General features: G+C 41.8%; 1 protein-coding gene across 1 annotated transcript; it reads left to right on the forward strand.

The window, feature by feature from the left end:
* Window positions 1–1,056: 1,056 nt before the first annotated feature.
* On the forward strand, window positions 1,057–3,560 carry LOC132407169 (leukotriene B4 receptor 1-like). The gene has a single exon (XM_059993463.1). The coding sequence runs from the start codon at window positions 1,066–1,068 to the stop codon at window positions 2,080–2,082; it is 1,017 nt and encodes a 338-aa protein (XP_059849446.1). The 5' UTR covers window positions 1,057–1,065; the 3' UTR covers window positions 2,083–3,560.
* The last annotated feature ends 18,158 nt before the right edge of the window (window positions 3,561–21,718 follow it).

Here is a 21,718-nt window from a genome sequence, read left to right on the forward strand (position 1 = left end):
TCTGAGTTACAATGAAAAGCTTGGCTTTGCATACCATTCAGTCAGGCAATTTTATACAAAGATATATTAAGATAGTACAACAGGAAAGACAATAACAGAATGTATTGTAGAATATGTTGTTATAGTTAAAGAGAAGATTCAGATGTAGAAGAACTGCCAGGGCTTTGACAGTGTAAATTGTGAGAGTTCATTTTTATTGTTTAGGAGTTTTATAAAAGCAGTTTTCAATGCTTCGTAACTTCTGCCTGAGTGGGAGTGAGGGAAGAAGAGAGAACAACCAGAGTGGAGGAGTCCTTCATTATGTTGGCTCTTTTCATGAGACAGCAGGAAGTGGAGGTGGAGACAATGGAGAGGAACTGGAGTTGATGACAGGCTAATAAGATGTCTTGTTATATGCTGTAATGCTCCACGTTATTACTCACCATCTGAGAAAGAGGATGTAGCAGGTTCTATACATCATGACCTATGTTGTTTTTTTAAGAAAGTTACCCAGATGGTGCTAACATGTAGACTGCCATATCCGAGGGGTGATTGATAAGTTCGTGGCCTGTAGAAAGAGATGTTATTAACTTCAAACTTTTTGCATGATCACTCAAAGAGTTGAATTGTATGTGCACGTAATGAGAGCTGTATAACTCATCTCCTTCTACCTTAGGCCACAAACTTATCAATCGCCCATCTGTGGACACTTTCTGGAGGTCCAAGATCCGTATGCTCCACGACCGCTGGGCTGTGTGTAAATGTAGGAGGGGACTATGTTGAAAAGTAAATGTGCTAGTTTTCTAAAATTGACTCCTTCTACCTTAGGCCATGAACTTATCAATCACCCCTTGTAAAGCATTCCTCATTTACAATATTTGTCTATTTCAATATTTTCACCACAAATAGTTCTAGCAATCATGTGTAGGGATTTGCGCATTTCTGCATGTTGTCTTAGCATCTCATGTCAGTTAACTTGACTCATTATTACTTTCATTTGGGGCTTTTCTCGATTCCGGTGAAATCAGGAAGTTGCTTCAACAAAGAAGCTCTTGTCTAAGTTGGAAGAAGCTTCAGTTAGTTAGGATGGATTTGAATCTCACTGAGATGGATCACTCATCTGTGGTGCAAAATGCAGCAGTTACTGTCATCTTAAGCTTGGCTGCCCTCCTTGGAATCCCAGGAAACATACTGGTCATCTGGATTATAACTTTCAACATGCAGAAAAAGAAATCGCCCACTGTTGTGTTGATCTTGAACTTGGCAATAGCTGATGTCCTGGTTCTGATCAGCTTGCCTCTGTGGATCTACAGTTTTGTGTATGGTTGGTCATTTGGACAAGTGTTTTGCAAGCTCCTGACCTTCATCATCCACTGCAACATGTACGTAAGCGTCTTTCTCATCACGGTGATGAGTGCCGAACGTTTCGTGGCTGTCACTTACCCGTTCACCTCACAGCGATGGCGCAAGGTCAAGGTGGTGTGTGTAGTGGTGTTGTTTGTCTGGATCTTGGCCCTTCTCTTTGCAATTCCAGTTTTAATGTACCAGGAGCTAGGCAATGATGAAAATGGTCAGCCTCAGTGCATGTTCGGGAATTTCAGCTCCGAGACTCAGGAAATTTTATGCATTATGATACAATTCATTGTTGCATTTGTAATCCCTTTTTTGATGATGTCCATTTTCTACATGTGTATTGGTAAGAAATTAAGAGGCATGATTTTTAAACGTCATAACAGAACTGGGATGGTAATCGGTACTGTGGTGGTCGTATTCTTTATATGTTGGATGCCTTACCATGCTGTAAACCTGGTTTCAGTCATTGCACTGATGACCAAGACTAATGAAGCCATTTCTGATACCTTATATGAGATCTATGATTATGGCATACTGGTCGCTGGAGCTTTAGTTTTCCTCAACAGCTGCGCCAATCCTATTATTTACGCATTTGCTGCACGGAATATCCGAAGTGGTTTTCAGGTGTCCACCTTTGGCAAGCTTTTTGACCAGATGACGCATTCGGAATCCAGGAAGAAAAGCAAGGATGCATCGACCGAAAAAAAGAGCTTTACTTTGGAAGAGCTTAATTCTCTCCAGAACGTTTAAGCTGGGTGTCAACAAAATACAGACTGGTGACTGTTTGTTTTTCTTCAATATTCTCGGCATTCACTCGCTTATCCTTTCCTAGCATGCTTCTACCCAGCATGCAAGAAGCTGACTGAGCCTCTGAAGAGATGTCGGCATCTGTAAGGGTGTAAGACAGCAAGGAGCAAATGTGGAACAGAACTGTTCATTTTGCTGGTGTGCTTGTGTCTTGCCCTGCATTCATTCCACAGGTATTTTTCTTGTGTGCCATTTGACAGTTCCGCAAATTAAACCTAGCCTTCTCTACACTGACAGCTGAGGACTCAATCTTATTTTCGTGTAGTTTATCCCACTTTTAGTGCTCATAATGGTGGTTGTGTTCAACTCTGCTGACGGAGAGATATATTGGTATAAAGTTAAAAGCTCCTCTGAAAACAGCATTAATGATTCCCAAACCTCGTGGGATCCTGGCCTTGAATACCACTCACCCTGAAGAAATTGCAAATCTTGCAAAAACTAAGAGCTGGTAAACGCAAGATCTTGCAAAAGTCTGGGACATATTGAAATGTGTAAATGTGAAACTGAGCTTGGCGGCTGGACTCTTGAGGTGGAATTTGCCAACACATCCAAAGGAGGAAGTGTGAAGTCACTGCAAAGGGACACTCTGCCACTTACTCATCCTATCCCTCAGGGTTCGGGGCACATGGAGATGAAGCAAACCTAGTTGAATTTTGTCAGTGGGTACTAGGATTGAAAAGGATCATGAAACAAAATTTAGATAAGGATAATTATTTCCAAAAAGAATAGGAAGTAGTGTAAAGTTGGGACCTTTCATTATTATGAAAGTTGGTTTGAAGGAATTATTGTTGTTGAGCAAAAAGCAGATTTCAAAGGAAGCCACAACAGGGAGCTCCAGCAAAATGTTGGTTCATGCTGAAATTGCTGATTAGGTGATATCAAATGGGATTTCGTTTTCACCAGGAGTCCAAAAGTCTGAGACAACCCGTGATGTTGTTAATTTTGCAGTCTTTTCTAGTATTACAGCATTATGTCCTTCTCTTTTCCTTTTAAATGAGGTGAAAATATGTGTTTAGTGTTGGTTGTAAAAGAGAACTGTTGCTTTTAGGCTGCAACTTCTTTAAGTCATTGCTGTGACATTGCTCTCTTTGTTATGATGATTACATGCCAAGGCAAAAGCTGTTGGAATAAACTTTTGTGTCATGTTCAAGTTGTCTGTTCAGTTCCTCACTCACAAGTTTTCTCTGAAAACCAAGATCGATTGATAATGGGGCTCATCTGAGCTCCATGTTTGCAGGACGGAAAGGTGAAGAACAGACTGGAGTTGTTGAGTATTTACTATTTCAGTAATGTTGTAAATATATTGTTTGAGTAGGCATTCTTTCTATAATTCATCATGGGTTGTATGTAAAAATACATTAATTGTTTATGTCATGATGCTACCATATGATGCATGCAAGTCTCGCTTAAAGTAAACACGAATTTATACTCACATTTCCGACTCCCGTCTCTTACTTGTAGTTAGCTTTCAAATTTTGGAGTTACAAAACATGACAGAAGTCGCCCTCACGTCTTGCCGAGCCCTCTAAATGGGCACCTTCTAGGCTCAGGTTAGCCGTTCCTTCATTCTTTCTGGCGCTTTTCCTCGGCCGTGACGACAGCGATGGCTCAGGCACATCCCTGCTCTTGGTCAGACTAGAATCAGGTTTATTATTGTGAAACTTGTTAACTTAGCAGCAGCAGTTCAATGCGATACCTAATGAAACCCCCTGGTATCCTTGGCTGTGTAAGTCTAGGGAAAACACTCTTCAGTCCCGCCAAACTCGTCAGACTCTTCCGTCCCAAATCCCAGTTTGTGTGGATGCTGTGTGCTTGGCTACCCTGTTACAAGTTAGTGCCACGAAGTAACAGACAGTACACTATGTACAATTAAAGGAATTGTATTTATGAATCCTAACTGAAAAGAAAAATAAAAAGAGAAGGGCCTGTTCTAATTAAACAGTCAAATGTGCACAAGTTGGAGCTCATCTTGAACTTCTCTGTCACTCACGTGCTGGGCCCTCGGTCAGCGTGAAAGCCCACACCACCTTCCGAACATCGCTCACAATCCATCTCGAACAAACGGGTCTCCCACCGGGTCGTATCCGGTTCTCCCCATGTCTTCTCTCCTCATCTCCTGCTGAGGGTCCTTAATAATGGACGCTGCCTTTCTGAGACACCGCTCCTTGAAGATGTTCTGGGTACTTTGTAGGCTAGTACCCAAGATGGAGCTGACTAAACTAAACTACATTGTTTCCTTTCTTAGATTATTCCTTGGGGTAGAGAATGCTTCCACCCTTGTTTTATGGGTTTGGAGGTGAATGCTGAGGCCAGGAGGGAAGGGCCAGGGGGTCTTTACTACCCACAGTGCAGGAGGTGCTTGATGGGGTGGGTGATTGAGTGTGTGTGTGAGAGTATGAGCATGTGTGTGTGAGCCTGTGTGTGTGTGTGTAATATACTTCATCTGCTGCCTTCTCTGAGCGTCTATCTGCTTCCAGTACACAGACACGAGCTTCTCCTTGATATCCTACGTATGTCTTCTCTGCACTGATTCGCCATAGTCTGGATATTCCCAAGAGAAGCGGGTGATGTTGTTCTTTATCTCGGAGCACATAAATGAATCTTTTCATCTGTCCACCTGGTAATCCTTTTGCTCAAATCTGAGTGTGTAACTCAGGCATCAGTGGCCCGGAAGAGAACATTGACATTGGTACCGGTGTCTTACAATGAATACTGGGAGTTCAGCATTATGTGGAGCCGAAATGAAAAATATAATCAGTTACAAAATGTGATAAAAAGATTAGAACAAAGGCACAAATTAACACTGAACAAGGATGATTGGAAAAACCTACAAAAGTGTGGGGATGCCTTGAATGAGTTGTTCACATATAAAGCAGAAGAAGCACTTAGATACACAAATCAAAAGTATTATGAGAAGGGGAACTGGGCCAGCCGTCTGTTAGCATTTCAGTTGAGAAAGGCACAGTCTAACAAGAGTTGTACCAAAAATTAGACATCCTTTAACTTTCTCCATGGTATCAAACCCAAACAACGTAGCAGAGGCATTTAGGGCCTTCTATAAAGATCTGTAAGATTCTTCGGATCCACCACAAAATAAAGGCAAGCTGGACTGAATTTTCAGAGACATCTGTATAAACAAACTTTCAGAAAGTGAGATTGTTACACTGACACAACCAATCTCAGAACTAGAAATAAAAGATGTTGTTAAAACATTAAAAAATATAAATCTCTGGGTATGGATGGATTTCCGGGTGAGCTGTATAAGATACTTACAACAGAACTTACTCCAGTTTTATGTTAAGTTTTAATTATGCTCTGACTGAACATGACCCCCTGACGAGCTGGTCAGAGGCAATCATATCAGTAATCCACAAGGATGGAAAGGACCCTATAGCATGCAGTTCATACTGCCTGCTTGGTACTGATGTGAAGATTCCTTGTTCTATTTTAGCAAAGAGACTACAGAAATGTATAGGAAAATTGATTAATCCAGAACAAACTGGATTTATTCCAGGCTGTCAGGGAGCAAGCAATGTTAGAAAAGCTTTAAATATCCAGTCTTTAGCACAGAGATCCATCCACTCTTCCATGCTTCTTAGCTTAGATGCCAAGAAGGCATTTGATAGGGTGGATTGGATATACTTAGACTATACCTTAGAAAAAATGGGTTTTAATGCAACATATTGAAGTTGGATGAAGACACTGAATAAAGATCCAATTTCCAGGGTTAGAGTAAGTGGATACTGTTCCAATTTCTTCAGGCTCTAAAGGGGAACCAGACAGGGAAGTCCCCTATACCCGATATGATTTGCCTTAAGCATCAAGCCACTGGCTGAATTAATAAGACAAAATGAACAAATTGAGGGTATAATAGATAAAGGAGGTACTACCCATAAGATAGCTTTATTTGCAGATGACATTTTTATCTTTATAAAGAATCCTCTCATCAGTTCCCCCGCTTATGCAATGTTTGAGAAGCTATGGAGAGGTCTCCAGATACAAAGTTAATGAAGCGAAATCTGAAGCTATGATGATTACAGGAACCTGGCCAAGCCAGCTGGATGATGAAGTGACCTTTTGTTGGCCAAAACAGGACTTTAGATATTTGGGGATAGTTTAACTCACAGTTCCTCCCAGCTTTTTGCAGCCAATTATGTTAAACTTATTAATCAAGTGAGGAGAGATCTTGACGATTGAGAGATGCTTCCTTTATCACTGATAGGTAGAGTAGAGGTGATCAGGATGAATATTTTGCCCAGGTTTCTTTTTCTTTTCAGTGCTCTACCCATAATAGTTCCGATATCTACTTTTAAAATGTTGGATAGACTCATCAGTAGGTTTATATGGCAGAAAAAGAGGCCCAGGGTAAGACTAGAAGAGTTATACTCAAATAAAAAAGAGGGAGGTTTAGCTTTACCTCATTTAAAGACCTATTATTGGGCTGCCCAATTAAGAGCAATTGTGTCACGGATCAGAGAAGACGTGGATTCAAGATGGGTTCACATAGAGCAAAATTCAATTGGTGAGTTATCTTTAGCAGCTCTTCCCTTTTTAAATCCAAACGTGTGGAAGAATGTTGAAACTCCGAATGAATGGATTAACTATACATTGAAAGTATGGGATAGAATTAGGAAAAAATTAGATCTTCCAAGGACTACATCAAGGGCAACCAGAATTGCATTCATTTCAGATTTTATTCCAGCAAGACTGGATTCTGGTTTGATTCTGATTCAGCACAAAGAGGCCTGGTTCTTGTGGACCAAATGTTTGATGGTGAGGCGTTCAAATCTTTCTCCCAACTCCAAACTGAATTTGATCTTGTATCAAATGACATTTATAGATTCCTCCAAATTGGACATTACCTTGCATCACTCAAAGAATGGAACAATCTTAAAATACAGCCAAATAACTTGGAAACATTTTGGATAGAGATCATCATGGGTAGGACGCAATCCCAGAAAATTGTGTCTTGTATATATTAAAAAAAACACCTGGATACAATGGATAACACGTTAGATTGGGAATTGAAGGTAAATACCGTAATAGAAGAGGAAGAGTGGGAGAGGTCTTGGGAGCCATGGCATAAATGCTTGAATAGTCCCAATTGGAGGGAATTTGCTTGGAAAATAAGGATGAGGTACTTTAAAACCCCGTTAGTAATATCATAATATGCAGAAAAAAAAAGCAGACTTTGCTGGAAAGTATACCCTTTCGAATCTAGTCATTTAATCTTAAGTAACCTCCCGCAATCTGCATTAGAGAAGAATAAACTATACATGTTAAGAATCTTGATTCTGATTGCCCATAAAATGATAGCTGTTAACTGGCTTAAGTCTCACCCACCCACTTTGGAACAATGGATACAGAGACTGAATGAAGTGAACTGTGTGAAAAATATCAGTGCAAGTTTACAACTGGAAATGGACTCTTATCTGGAAAGATGGAACTCTGTTATTCTGTACCTGGCACAGTGAAAGGCCCACACAGGGGCCTGGTAAAATGTAGGACTTGAGCTGATTTACTGAGGACTATGATTTTATTTAAAATAGATGTAAATCTACATTGAAAGGTGATGTGAAGGTCATGCGTATGTTTGTGTATGTATGTAATCTTTGTTTCTTCTTTCTCTTGTCCCTACTCTCTTCTACCCTGGTGTCGTTAACATAGGTATTTACCATTGTGCAGTGAACTGCGGACTGATAGCTGATGCTTGTTTGTAGATATGTTTTTGTTCAATCAAGTTCAACAAAAAAATAAACATTATGTGGAGAAGGTGGAGGAATGGGATTAAGAAAAATTACCAGCCATGATTGAATGGCGGAGCGGACCTGATAGGCTGAATGGTCTATTTCTGCCCCTATATCTTACAGTATCTACGGTTATTGAGGATTTTGTGAAGACTCCATTGATGGCACGGTGGTATCTGAGCACTGAACCCACTGATGGTGACGACTAAAGCTCCTCGCGCCTGAGGCGCACTTACACATGTCAGCTTTAGCAGACTGTCAGTGGCAGGAAGCGTCAGCTGACACAAGATGAGGAAGCAACATTCCCAAAATGCTGGAGGAACTCAACAAGTTGGGCAGTGTCTATGGAGGGGAATAACCAGCCGACGTTTTGGGCCGAGGCCCTTCACCAGGATCCGCGAAATCAGGTTCCTTTGTTTGTGTTTGCTCAAGATTTACAGCTGTTGTGTTTACAAGATGATGGAGTCCCACAGGAAGTCTCAGGAGCCCCCTGGGGGATCAACAGGAAACCACCTGACAAACAGGCACTGCAATAATTTTGCTGTCAGGGTAGCAATCTCCATAGAATTTTAAATAGAAACAGAAGGACCTAGATTCATCGGAGAAGGGCCAGTTTCAGTCAGATAAGAGCGTCAGGCCCAGATAAAGATTTAACTACAGAGCAGAGATGTTTCATCTGTAGGAACAAACAGTCTGATGGAGGAACTTAGCAGGCTGAGCATCATCTGTGGGTGGGAAAGGAATTGTTGATATTTGTGAGTTGAAACCCTGCCTCAGGTCTGAGTGTAGATAGGGAAGGTAGCCAGTATAAATGGGGGGAGGCAGTGGTAGGATGGGAGCCTGAGGATCAATCCACCTGCCATTCTTCGGCCTTCCTCCATCTGGCAAACACCTCAGGCCCCAGTCTCACTCCTCTGCCTCTCCCTTTTACATTGCCTATCTCCCCTCTCCATTCTTAGTCTCGATGCAAGGTTTTGATCCAAAATGCCCACAATTTATTCACTGCTCCACCCCCACAACTGCTGCTTGACCCACCCAGTCTCCTCCAGCAAATAGTTTGTTGCTCAAGATTTCCGTATCTGCAGTCCCTGGTATCTCTGTGCTTCAGTTGTAAGTTGGGATACATATTCATGTGGGGAAGGGTATGAAAATTATAGACAAGGCTCTGTGGAAGATGGTAAAGGAGTAAGAAGTATAATAGAACTGTTAACAAAAAGAAGATACGACAGAGAGAAGCAGGAAAGATCAGAGGAAAAGAGGCATAGAGCAATCATGAGAAAAGACTAGCAGTAACCACAATGTGTGTAAACACAAATAGGAGGAGAGACAGAAGCTATCAGTGGTCATAAAGAGATACCTCACTGAGGTAGATAGCATGGCTGAGGCACTAAAATAATTTCAGTGGGAGAATTATGTTCTTAGAAGTGGGCCATATCTTGATTACCAGTATCACAAAGCTGTGTCATCTGCGACCATGTCAAGGCATGCAAGTTTAAAAAAAAGTTGTGTCAATTTATATACATTTTTCACATGAATTCTTTATTTCAAATTTCTTTGGGTAGTCATTTGTGAATCCTCTGTGGGTGAATTTTCATAACGCCAACAGCCCTAATGTTGTATGGGGATTGCCCTAATGTTGTATTCGCAAAGGTAGAAAATACTGTTGGAGTCATTGCGATTGTGGATGGTCTCAAAACTGTTTAAGAGGAAGCACCAGAGGCTAATTTATCCATCTGGACCTGGGCGTAATCTTCCAAACATCTCAAGGTTCAGGGTTGGTGCCTGAGGACTGGGACATGGTAAACTGCGTAAAATGTTACACTTTAAGCTATACCTTAGTTTAAAAAAAGCATGGCAGGATAAAACCCAGCAATTACAGAATAGCCTGCTTAATTTCATGGGTAGGTTAAGTTCTAGAAGCAATGAACAGCCACAGAATTTTTAATCAGGTCACAGTATCGATTGATTGAAGAAAACCAGCAGGGAATTGTTGAAAACATCTTACCAACATGAGTTTTTTGATGAAGTAAATAAACATAATTAAAGATGCATGTTACAGTGTCCCAAATCATCACTTTTCTAATTACTTGTCTGACCCACTTACAAACTTTAAGTGAATCTGTGCAGAAACACTGAGGTCCCACTGAACTGTTATATGCTCCATTCTTTCATCATTTTAAAAATGCACCACATTTCTCCTAAGTCCTCTCAGAGCAATGACCTCACAATTTTCCATCCTATTTTCTGTCTGCCGCGTCCTTCCATGTTTTCTCTTGTCTATTTCCTCTCAAAGGCGTCCTACCTTTTTATCTCAACTCATGCTGAGAACTATTTTTGTGTTATTACCGGATAGCTTCGATAGAGAAAGAGCCATTGCTGCCTGCATCATCTCCTGGAATGGAGGCTCCAATACTCTGGGTCGAAAGAGGCCGCAGAGGTTTGTAGACTTGGCCAGCCCCATCACAAGCACAAGCCTCCCCACCACGGAGGACATCTGGCTAATAAAAAGAAGAAGGAGGAAGGACATAGAAGGTATAGGCAGAAAAGGATGCTCCAATGAGGAGCTTGAGGAGTATAAGAAATACAAGAGAAAATAAAAGTGGGAAAACAGGAGGGCCAAAAGAAGGCATGAGTTTGCTCTGGCAGGCATTGTGAAGGAGAATCCCAAGGGCTTCTACAAATACATGCCTTAAGGGCAGAAGAAAAGAAAGGGACAGAACTAGTCAGTGTGTTAATCTGTGCATGAAGCCAAAAGGGATGGGGGAGATCTTAAATGCATTTCCAACACAAGAAAATCTACCAATGTTGGAAATCCAAGCAACACACACAAAACGCTGGAGGAACTCAGCAGGTCAGGTAGCATCTATTGAAAAGAATAATGAAAACAGTTACCATTTCAGTCCAAGACCCTTCATCCAATCCTTTTGTGTGTGCATATTGCCTTAAATGGATTTTTTTACACTTGCACGTACTCAGACACAGAGTCTAGAACTGAGACAAAGCAGTAGCAAGGTCTATTGATTTCTTCTTCTCTCTTCTTCTTTGGCTGTCCATCGATTTTTGATGATGACTGAGGCCTGGGCAAGGTTGCATGGAAGACCTGCAGTTGCCCACGCTGCAAGTCTCCCCTCTCCACGCCACCGATGTTATCCAAGGGAAGGGCATTAGGACCCACACAGCTTGGCATCAGTGTCATCGCAGAGCAATGTGTGGTTAAGTGCCTTGCTCAAGGACCACAACATGCTGCCTCAGCCAAGGCTCGAACTAGCGACCTTCAGATAACTAGACGAACGCCTTATCCACACAAAATAACAGAAGAGGGCTGTCTTGGGGCAAATTAGCATAGATATGTCCCAATGGTAGATGGAATCTATCCCAGACAAGTATGAGGTGGAGGACAAACCAGGGGACAACTACAAAGTGGAAGGAAACCTGAAGAATCACACTCAGTAGTTTAAGAACAGCTTCTGCATCTTTTTTGTCAGATTTCTGAACCATCTATGAAACCATGAACATTACTTCACTATTCTTCTTCTATTCCTCTGTTATTTTAGTTATAGTAATCTTTCACATCTTGCGCTGTGCGACTGCCACAAAATAACACATTTCTCCACGTGTCAGAGATAATCAACCTGATCCGGTTTCTGATAGTGATTCTGAAATGCTTCTGATAAGGTGCCGCAGAAAGAGCACTGAGTAGGTTCTGCAGCAGCATGGATGAAAAACCGATGATGTAACGGGAGCAAAAATTTTTGTGAAATGTTGTTTTACCAAATTAGAAGGAGGTGTACAGTAGTTTCTCAAGGGTTTTTGTTGACAGGCATTACTGATGTAGACCTGAGCATAACAGGACAATTCCTAATCAGAATCAGAATCAGGTTTACTATCACCGGCATGTGATGTGAAATTCATTAACTTAGCGGCAGCAATTCAATGCAATACATAACCTAGCAGAGAGAAAAAATAATAATAATAAATAAACAAGTAAATCAATTACGTATATTGAATAGATAAAAAAATCAGTGTCAGAACAGAAATACTGTATATTAAAAAAAAGTGAGGTAGTGTCCAAAGATTCAATGTCTGTAAAGGAATTGGATGGCAGAGGGGAAGAAGCTGTTCCTGAATCACTGAGTGTGTGCCTTCGGGTTTCTGTACCTCCTACCTGATGGTAACAGTGAGAAAAGGGCATGCCCTGGGTATTGGAGGTCTTTAACAATGGATGCTGCCTTTCTGAGGCACTGTTCCCTGAAGATGTCCTGGGTACTTTGTAGGCTAGTACTCAAGATGGAGCTGGCTTGATTTACAACCTTCTGCAGCTTCTTTCGGTCCTGTGCAGTAGCCCCTCCATACCAGATAGTGATGCAGCCTGTCAAAATGCTCTCCACAATACAAACTATAGAAGTTTTTGAGTGTATTTGTTGACAGACCAAATCTCTTTAAACTCCTAATGAAGTTTAGCCACTGTCTTGCGTTCTTTATAAGTACATCTATATGTTGGGACCAGGTTAGATCCTCAGAGATCTTGATATCCAGGAACTTGAAGCTGCTCACTCTCTCCACTTCTGATCCCTCTGTGAGGATTGGTTTGTGTTCCCTCGTCTTACCCTTCCTGAAGTCCATAATCAGCTCTTTCATCTTACTGATGTTGAGTGCCAGGTTGTTGCTGTGGCACCACTTCACTAGTTGGCATATCTCACTCCTCTACGCCCTCTTGTCACCACCTGAGATTGCATCATCAGCAAATTTATATATGGTATTTGAACTATGCCTAGTCACGCAGGCATGTGTATACAGAGAGTAGAGCAGTGGGCTAAGCACACACCCCGAGTTGTGCCAGTGTTGATCATCAGCGAGGGGTATATGTTATCACCAATCTGCACAGATTGTGGTCTTCGGGTTAGGAAGTCAAGGATCTAATTGCAGAGAGAGATACAGAGGCCCAGGTTCTGTAACTTCTCAATCAGAATTGTGGGAATGATGGTATTAAATGCTGAGCTATAGTCGATGAACAGCATCCTGACATAGGTGTTTGTGTTGTCTAGGTGTTCTAAAGCCGTGTGAAGAGCCACTGAGATTGCATCTGCCATTGACCTATTGTGGCGACAGGCAAATTGCAATGGGTCCAGGGCCTTGCTGAGGCAGGAGTTCAGTCTAGTCATGACCAACCTTCCAAAGTATTTCACCACTGTTGATGGAGTTAAGAAATTGCAAGGTTAAAAGGACCCTGATGGCAGTTATATACAAGCCTCCAAACAGTAGCTGGGATGTAGATGATAGGTTACAATGGGAAAGAGAAAAGGCACGTCAAAAAGATAATGCTATGATAGTCATGGGAGATTTTAACAGGCAGGTATATTGGGACAGGTTGGTAATGGATCTCAAGAGACTGAATTTTTGAATGCCTAAGAGATGGCTTTTTAGAGCAGTTTGTCATTGAGCCTACTGGGGGATCAGCTATACTGGATTAGGTGTTATGTAATATACTGGAGGCAATTAGAGAGCTTAAGGTAAAGACACTTAGGAGGCAGTGATCACAATATGATTGAGTTCAACTTGAAGTTTGATAGGGAGAAAGTAAAATCTGACGTGGCAGTATTTCAGTGGAGTAAAGGAAATTACAGTGATAGAAAGAGAGGTTGACCAATGTAAATTGGAAGGAGATGCAGGCAGGGATGACAGCAGAGCAGCAATGGCTTGAGTTTTCTAGTAAAAATGAGGAAGATGTAGGATAGATGTTTTACAAAAACAAAGAAATACTCAGATGGCAAAATAGTACAACCGTGGCTGACAAAGGAAGTCAAAGCTAATGTAAAAACAAAAGAGAGGGCATATAACAAAGCGAAAATTAGCAGGAAGATCGAGCAATGGTAAGCTTTCAAAAACCTACAAAAAGCACTAAAAGAATCATTAGGAGGGAAAAGATGAAATATGGAAGCAAGCTAGCAAACAATATCAAGGTGGATAGAAAATGTTTTTTCAAGTATATATATAAAAAAGAGAGATGATAGTGGATATATGAGGCTGGAGAAATAATAATGGAGGACAAGCAGATGGCAGATGATCTAAATGACTATTTTGCATCAGTCTTCACAGTGGAAGATGTCAGCAGTGCCAGATACTGCTGTCAGAACCACTTCCTGTGGCCTCAGAGTCAACTGTTCCAACCACCAGCTCCTGAGGCTGTTTGTCAGCCACAAGTTTCACCTTCCAAGTGAGATCTCCATTATCAAGAAAGATATTTATCCCACAGGAGTAAGAAATTCTTCATAGCGATTAAATCTTTAGGCACGAATGAGACAATTTAAAATTTACTAAGCTGTGGACGTCTGTATATGGTAGTTGTATTATACAGTATTCTGTGAATATAGTTGAGGTGCATTCTCTATTGAGCTAGAATTTATAGCTAAGCAGGGAGGAGTGTTGGGTATTTGATATTTCAGCAATATTTGATTACTCTTGTTTATATATTACTTGATTAGGCATTCTTGTTCATTTAAATAATTCATTATTGGTTACATGTATAAATATGTGAATTGCATACATCATCATATTATCACAATCACTGAGAGTCTGCCTTCAGGCTTCTGTATCTCCTACCTGGTGGTAACAGTGAGAAAAGGGCATGCAGTGGGTGCTGGAGGTCTTTAATAATGGATGCTGCCTTTCTGAGACACCACTCCCTGAAAATGTCCTGGGTACTTTGTAGGCTAATACTCAAGATGGAGCTGGCTAGATTTACAATCTTCTGCAGCTTCTTTCAGTCCTGTGCAGTAGCCCCTCCATACCAGATGGTGATGCACCTGTCAGAATGCTTTCCACAATACAACTATAGAAGTTTTTGAGGTATTTGTTGATCGTCAGCGAGGAGTGTATGTTATCACCGATCTGCACAGATTGTGGTCTTCTGGTTAGGAAGTTGAGGATCCAATTACAAAGGGACGTACAGAGGCCCAGGTTCTGTAACTTAATCAAGATTGTGGGAATGATGGTGTTAAATGTTGAGGTTTTTAGGTGTTAGGTGATTTAGGTGTTTGTGTTGTCTAGGTGGTCTAAGGCCATGTGGAGAGCCAATGAGACTGTGTCTGCCGTTGACCTATTGTGGTGATAGGCAAATTGAAATGGGTCCAGGTCTTTGCTGAGACAGGAGTTCAGTCTAGTCATGACCAACCTCTCAAAGCATTTCATCATTGTCGATGTGAATTTGTAGACAATACAAAATGTGGAACCGTAGTAAACTGTTCGGAGAATAGTCACAGACTTCAGAGATTTTAATTGGGCATTTAGGTGGTAGCTGAAGAAAATTAAACATTACATTTTGTTGGGAATAATGAAAAGTGGCAATACAAAACAAAGGGCACAATTCTAAAGGTGCAGGCAAAGTGTGTTCTCGGGATATATAAAACCATAAGATCATAAGCCATAGGATTTGGCTCATCAAATCTACTTTGCCATTTTATCATGGCTGATCCATTTTCTCTCTCAGCTCCAATCTTCTGCCTTCCGCCTGTATCCCTTCATGTCCTGACTAATCAAGAATCTATCAACTTTTGCCTTAAATATACCCAATGACTTGGCCTAACCCTAACTATGACCTAGATACCAGCTGCAATCAATTCCATAGATTCCCACTCTCTGGCTAAAGAAATTCCTTCTCATCTCTGTTCTAAAAGGACACCCCTCTGTTCTGAGGCTGTGTCCCCGGTCTTAAACACCCCACCATAGTTAACACCCTCTCCACATCCACCCTATCGAGACTTTTCAACATTCGACAGGTTTCAGTGAGGTCACCTATCATCCTTCTGAATTCAAGTGAGTTGAGCCTTAGAACCATCAAATACTCTTCATATGACAAGCCTTTCAATCTGGAATAAATTTTGTGAACCTGCTTTGAACCCTCTCCATTGTCTGCCTACCCTTACTTAGATAAACAGCTCAAACTGCTCACAATACTCCAAGTGAGGCCTCACAAAGTGCTTTACGAAGCCTCAAAATTACATCCTTGCCTTTAGTCCTCTCGAAATGAATACCAACATTTATCTTCCTCACCACCAACTCAACCTGCAAATTAACCTTCAGGGAATCCTGCATGAGGTCTCCCAATTCCCTCTGCATCTCAGAACTTTTGAATTTTCTCTCCATTTAGAAAATATTCTGCACTTTTATTTCTTTTATCCAAGTGCATGAACGTACACTTTCCGACACTGTATTTCATCTACCACTTCTTTGATCATTCTCCTGACCTGTTTCAGCCTTTCTGTAGCCTATTTCTTCAAAACTACCTGCCCCTCCACCTATCTCCATCCTCAAACATGGACAAAAAGCCATCAATTCCATCATGCAAATCATTGATATAATTTTTAAAAACAATTCATTTATGGGATGAGGGTGTTGGCAGCTAAGTCATCATTTATTGGTCAACCCTAGCTGCCCTTGAGAAGGTGGTGATGAGCTGCCTTCTTGAACCACTGCAGTCCCTGAGGTGTAGGTGCACCCACAGAGCTGTTTAGGGAGGGAATTCCGTGACTTTGACCCAGTGGCAATGAAGGAACAGTGATATGTTTCCATGTCAGGGTGGTGAGTCAGTTGGAGGCGGATTTCCAAGTGGTGGTGTTCCCAGGTATCTGCCATTCTCGTCCTTCTAGATGGTAGTGGTCGTGGGTCTGGAAGGTGCTGCCGTAGGAACTTCGGTGAGTTGTTGCAGTGCATCTAGTAGATAGTACATACTGTTGCAACTGTTCATGGATGGGGGAGGGACTGGATGCTTGTGGAAGGGGTATCAATCAAGTGGACTGCCTTGTACTGGATGGTGTCAAGCTTCTTGAGTGTTGATGGAGCTGCACTCATCCAGGCAAGATGCGAGTATTCCATTACACTGCTGAGCTGAGCCTTGTAGATGGTGGACAAGCTTTGGAGAGTCAGGAAGTGAGTTACATGCTGCAGGATTCCTAGCTTTTGACCTTCTCTGGTAGCCACAGTGTTTATATAGCTAGACCCATTCAGTTTCCTGTCAATGGAAACCCCCAGGATGTTGATGCCACTGAATGTCAAGCAACGATGGTTAGAGCCTCCTTTGTTGGAGATGACCTTTACCTGGCATTTGTTGGTTTGAATGTTACTTGCCACTTGTCAGCCCAAGCCTGGATATGGTCCAGGTCCTGCTGCATTTGGGTATGAACTGCTTCACTATCAGAGCAGTTACGAATGATGCAGAACATTGTGCAGTCATCTGTGAACATCCCCAACTTCTGACCTTATCACAGAAGGAAGGTCATTGATGAAGCAGCGGGAGATGGTTGGTCCTTATAACATAAAAAGAAGTGGCTCCCACACAGACCCCTGTGGAACACCAGTAATCACCAGCGGTCAACCAGAAAAGGGTCCCATTATTCCCACCCTTTGCCTCTAACCGATCAGCGAAATCTCTATCCATGCTAGAATCTTTCCTGTAATACCATGGGCTTTTAACTTGTTAAACAGCCTCATGTGTGGCACCTTGTCAATGGCCTTCTGAAAATCTAGGTACATAACATCCACCGATTCTTCTTTGTCTATATAGTTTGTTATTTCTCCTCCTAATTCCAACAGATTTCTCAGGCAATATGTTCCCAGAAGGAAATCGTGCTGACTATGGACTATTTCATCATGTGCCTCTAAGTACCCAGAAACCACATCCTTAACAGTTAACCCCAACATCTTTACAACCATTAAGGTCAGAGTAACTGGCCTATAATTTAATTCTTCTGCCTCTCTCCCTTCATGAAAAGCGGACTGACATTTGCAAATTTCCATTCCTCCAGAACCAATTGATTCTTGAAAGATCATTACTAATGGCACCACAATCTCTTCAGCCACCTCTTTCAGAACCCTGGGCTGAATACTGCTGTGTCTGTACAATTACATACCAACTAAATAAAGGCACACAGATGGGAGGCAGTTAACTGGTGCATTCACATTGGTGGGGGAGAGGGGGAGGGAGAGGGGGAGAGAGAAAGGAAAAAAAATCATCTCTGATTCCCGTCCATGAACAGTGTTGCCGGTGTTTGATTTGCCTTCGCACAATCAGAATTCCGATACTCCAAAGGAAGTCATCCACCTTGTGGTGTAGAGCAAAGTTCTCCTTGTTGATAGCTTTACTGGACTTCTTGAAGGCTTAGATCAACCTTTCAGCCACCGTTAACCTATTCACTGCTGGGTGGTGAGGAGCTGACTTGTAATGTTCAATGTCATTTTTCGTCATCAATATTCTGAGCTCTTCTGACATGTGTTGTGCTCCGTTGTCACTCACGATCTGTCCTGGTAAGCCAGTTCTGGAGAAGAGAGTCCTCAGAGCAGCAACAGGCTTTTCTGAGGTGGTTGACTTCATTGGTATGACCTCCGGCCATTTTGAATGAGCATCCACAACGATCAGAAACATGGAGTCCATGAATGGCCCAGCGAAGTCATTATGCACTCTTTGCCATGGTGAAGAGGACCACTCCCATGGATGTAACGGTGCCTGTGGGGGTCCATTTTGAACATTTTGGCATCCTGAAAAGCCTTTGGTCAAGTCTTTAATCTGTTTATCTATTCCCAGCCACCACATGTAGCTCCGGGCAAGAATCTTCATCTTGACTGTACCCTGGTTTCCTTCATGCAGATTCTTTAACACTCTGATGCGCTGATTAGAAGGAACCACAACATGAGATCCACACATCAGCGTTCCTTGACATACTGACAGTTGATCTTGTCTCACTGAGAACTCTGGAAACATAGGATTACCATGAGCTGCCCATCCTAGTATAGTGATGTCACAGACTATTGACAATGTTGGTGTTTCTCTTTGTATTTCAGAATTTGTTACCAGCAACTGGTCCACCAATGCAGTGAGGAACACTTCTGCTGGGTTACAGTATGAAGACTTTTCTTCTTCAGTTGCCAACAGTGGAAGATGTGACAAGCCATCAGCATTGCTGTGTTGTTTGGTAACCTTGAACTCTATGTCATAAGAGTGGGCACTCAGGAAAAGTGCCCAACGCTGTAACCGGGTAGCAGTAATTACTGGGTTTCCCTTCCTGGGATTGACAATGGACACAAAGGGCTGATGGTCTGTCACTAGAGTAAACCTTCATCTGTAGAGGTAGTGGTGGAACTTCTTTATTCCCCATAATAGGCTAAAGGCCACTCAGTCTATCTGTGTGTAGTTGTATTCAGCATCGTCAGTGAATTGAAGCAAGTGCAATCAGGTGTTCAGATCCATTTTCCATAGTGAGTGAAAAAGTGGCACCAATGTCATAAGGGGATGCATCACATGCCAGTGTGATGGGCATTGATGGGTCATAATGGGTGAGAAGTTCATCTGAGGTTATTAGTCTCTTCGTTTCCTTGAATGCTCTTTCACATCTTTCTGATCATTCCCACTTTGCTCCTGTTTATAACAGTGCGTTCACTGGGTGCAGCCCTGTAGCAATGTTTGGGAGAAACTGGTAGTAGTTTAAAAGGCCCAAGTATGACATGAGTTTAGACACATTTTCCAGTTTGTGTGCCTGTAGCACTGCTTCAATCTTCTGTCATGATGTATGTAAGCCATGCTTGTCAGTGACATGTCCACAGTATGAAACTTCATTCTTGAAAATCTCACATTTCTCTCTCTTTGTGCACAGACCATACTCACTCAGCCTGGTAAGCACTTTGCCAAAGTTCTGGAGGTGCTCTTCATCATTCTTGCCAGTCACAATGATGTCATCAAGGTAACATTGTGTTCCTGGGATATCTTATTGCTGGAGCTGATGTGACACCAAAGATAAGACAATTATACTGGAATAGTTCCTTCTGAGTGTCAATTATGAGGAACTTTCTGCTTGACTCCTTGATCTCCATTTGCAGATAGGCTTGTGACAAGTCAGTCTTTGAAAACCTCTCCCTGCCTGCCAAAGATGCAAAAATGTCTTCTATTTGTGGCAGGGGATACTGCACAGTATGCAGCACAGGGTTGATGGTCACTTTAAAGTCCCCACATATGTGAACAGCTCTGGCCTCCCCTTTCTTGATCACCGGGGCAATAGGCATGGCCTAATCACTCCACTCAACATTGCAGAGAATGCCTCCAAGCTCTACAATTGAGCATCCACTTTAGGACATAGTGTGTAAGGCACGGGATGTGCTTTGTGGAATCTTCATGTTCCTCCTTCATCCAGTTCAATTCTGGCCTTCATGCCTTTCTCATACACCTTCTCATTAACATTAAGCAGCTGTGACAGTCTCTGGATAGTGTTACCATTTGGGCTGTAGTTGCCTGTTGATGCCACATTGAGAGCTTTGATTGTGTGTCTTTGATTGAGATCTTTCTCAACCATTCATGTCCAAAAAGTGCTGGCCCTCTATTTTTCAACACATAAAGCTCTAACTGCGGTGCTTGGCCTCCATATGTCACCTTTACTTTCATTTTGCCTTTGGGGAACACTTTTTCACCTGAGTAGGTCTTTAGCATCACCGAGGTATTTTCTATTGATAGCTTAGAAAACAGTTTGTTGCAGTCAGCCTCTGAAATTATAGACAAAACTGACCCTGTCTCCAGCTCCATTTTCAGTTTTACACCATATGATTTGGTGATCTGCTTCAGAAATGCTATGCAGTTCTAGGCATGACAGCTCACCTTTGTCAGACTCCATGTTGTCTGATTCTGTTTCACATTCGGTCATTTCATGCACTTGTTTAGTTTGTGTTTGAAACTTTTCATTCTGTATGTTTTTTTTCTTTTTGGTTGTGCCTTTTGTTTGACTAGCATACACTTTCTATGTTACCTTGTCTGTTACACTTCCTGCAAACTTTTTCTTTGAACCAACAGTCATTTGCATCTTGGGAGGATTTGCCACATAGATAACATTTTTGACTTTTTGCACCATTCAGAGTCATTTTGTGCATTTTACATTCTAAACTATTTTTCTGTAGTTCTGCTGCATTCTTTTCTGCAATCTCTAACAATATTGCAATGGTCAATGCCTGTTCTAAGTTTAGGTCTCTTTCTGCCAATAGCCTCATTTGAGTTATTTGGCTATTGCTGCATCTACACTAGACCAGATAAATCTGTAACCAGAGCCTTGTCTCTTTGTTTTGACCCTCCATCCACACTGAAACAGCGTTTTCCTCCCTCGAAAACGGAGCTTTTCTAAAACACCCTCCAGAGTGTATAAATTTGAAAATGCTGATTGGGCAGAGTAGTGTGGACTGGGTAATCAAAGATTTTAAAAATGCTGTCATGTCGTGCCAGAACAGATGGTGGTGGCAGCGCGGCATTTCATTGTTTTGTTGAACATAACCCCCCCCCCCCCACACACACAACCAAATAATTTCAGAACAGACGGCAACGAGACTGAAGCCAGGTTAGAAATGTACTCACCAAATACTTTGACCCATAACTTACTGAATAAATAAGTATATTCACTTTGCCCTGTTTTCTGTCCTTGCTTGTATGAAGCAAGTACTTATGCAAGTACTTCTCTGACAATGGATGTGTAACAGCCTAATGTAACTTTGTATGGAATTACAAGATAACACTGATGCAGACATGTTTTATACATTTAACAAGGTGCTTTATTAATGCAACAGAATTAGTCAGTTTTTCAATGTTCATCATCAGCCAGGTCATACTGTCCATGGACTCCCTGTCGGTTACCGCTGTACACTCCAGTATTTGTTTTTTTTTAGTTTAAGTCCTTCTGTGCGAGAGCCAACAGCTGTCCATCGTTGAAGTTTTTCTAGTCTGTAACTGCAAAAACATGCACCGTCACTGTGAGATTCGACACCAAACATGCCGCTTGTTTTCTGTAGATGTGTCCTGCACACGCCCAGTA

Source organism: Hypanus sabinus, chromosome 17, assembly GCF_030144855.1.
Source record: "Hypanus sabinus isolate sHypSab1 chromosome 17, sHypSab1.hap1, whole genome shotgun sequence".
Classification (NCBI taxonomy): Eukaryota; Metazoa; Chordata; class Chondrichthyes; order Myliobatiformes; family Dasyatidae; genus Hypanus; species Hypanus sabinus.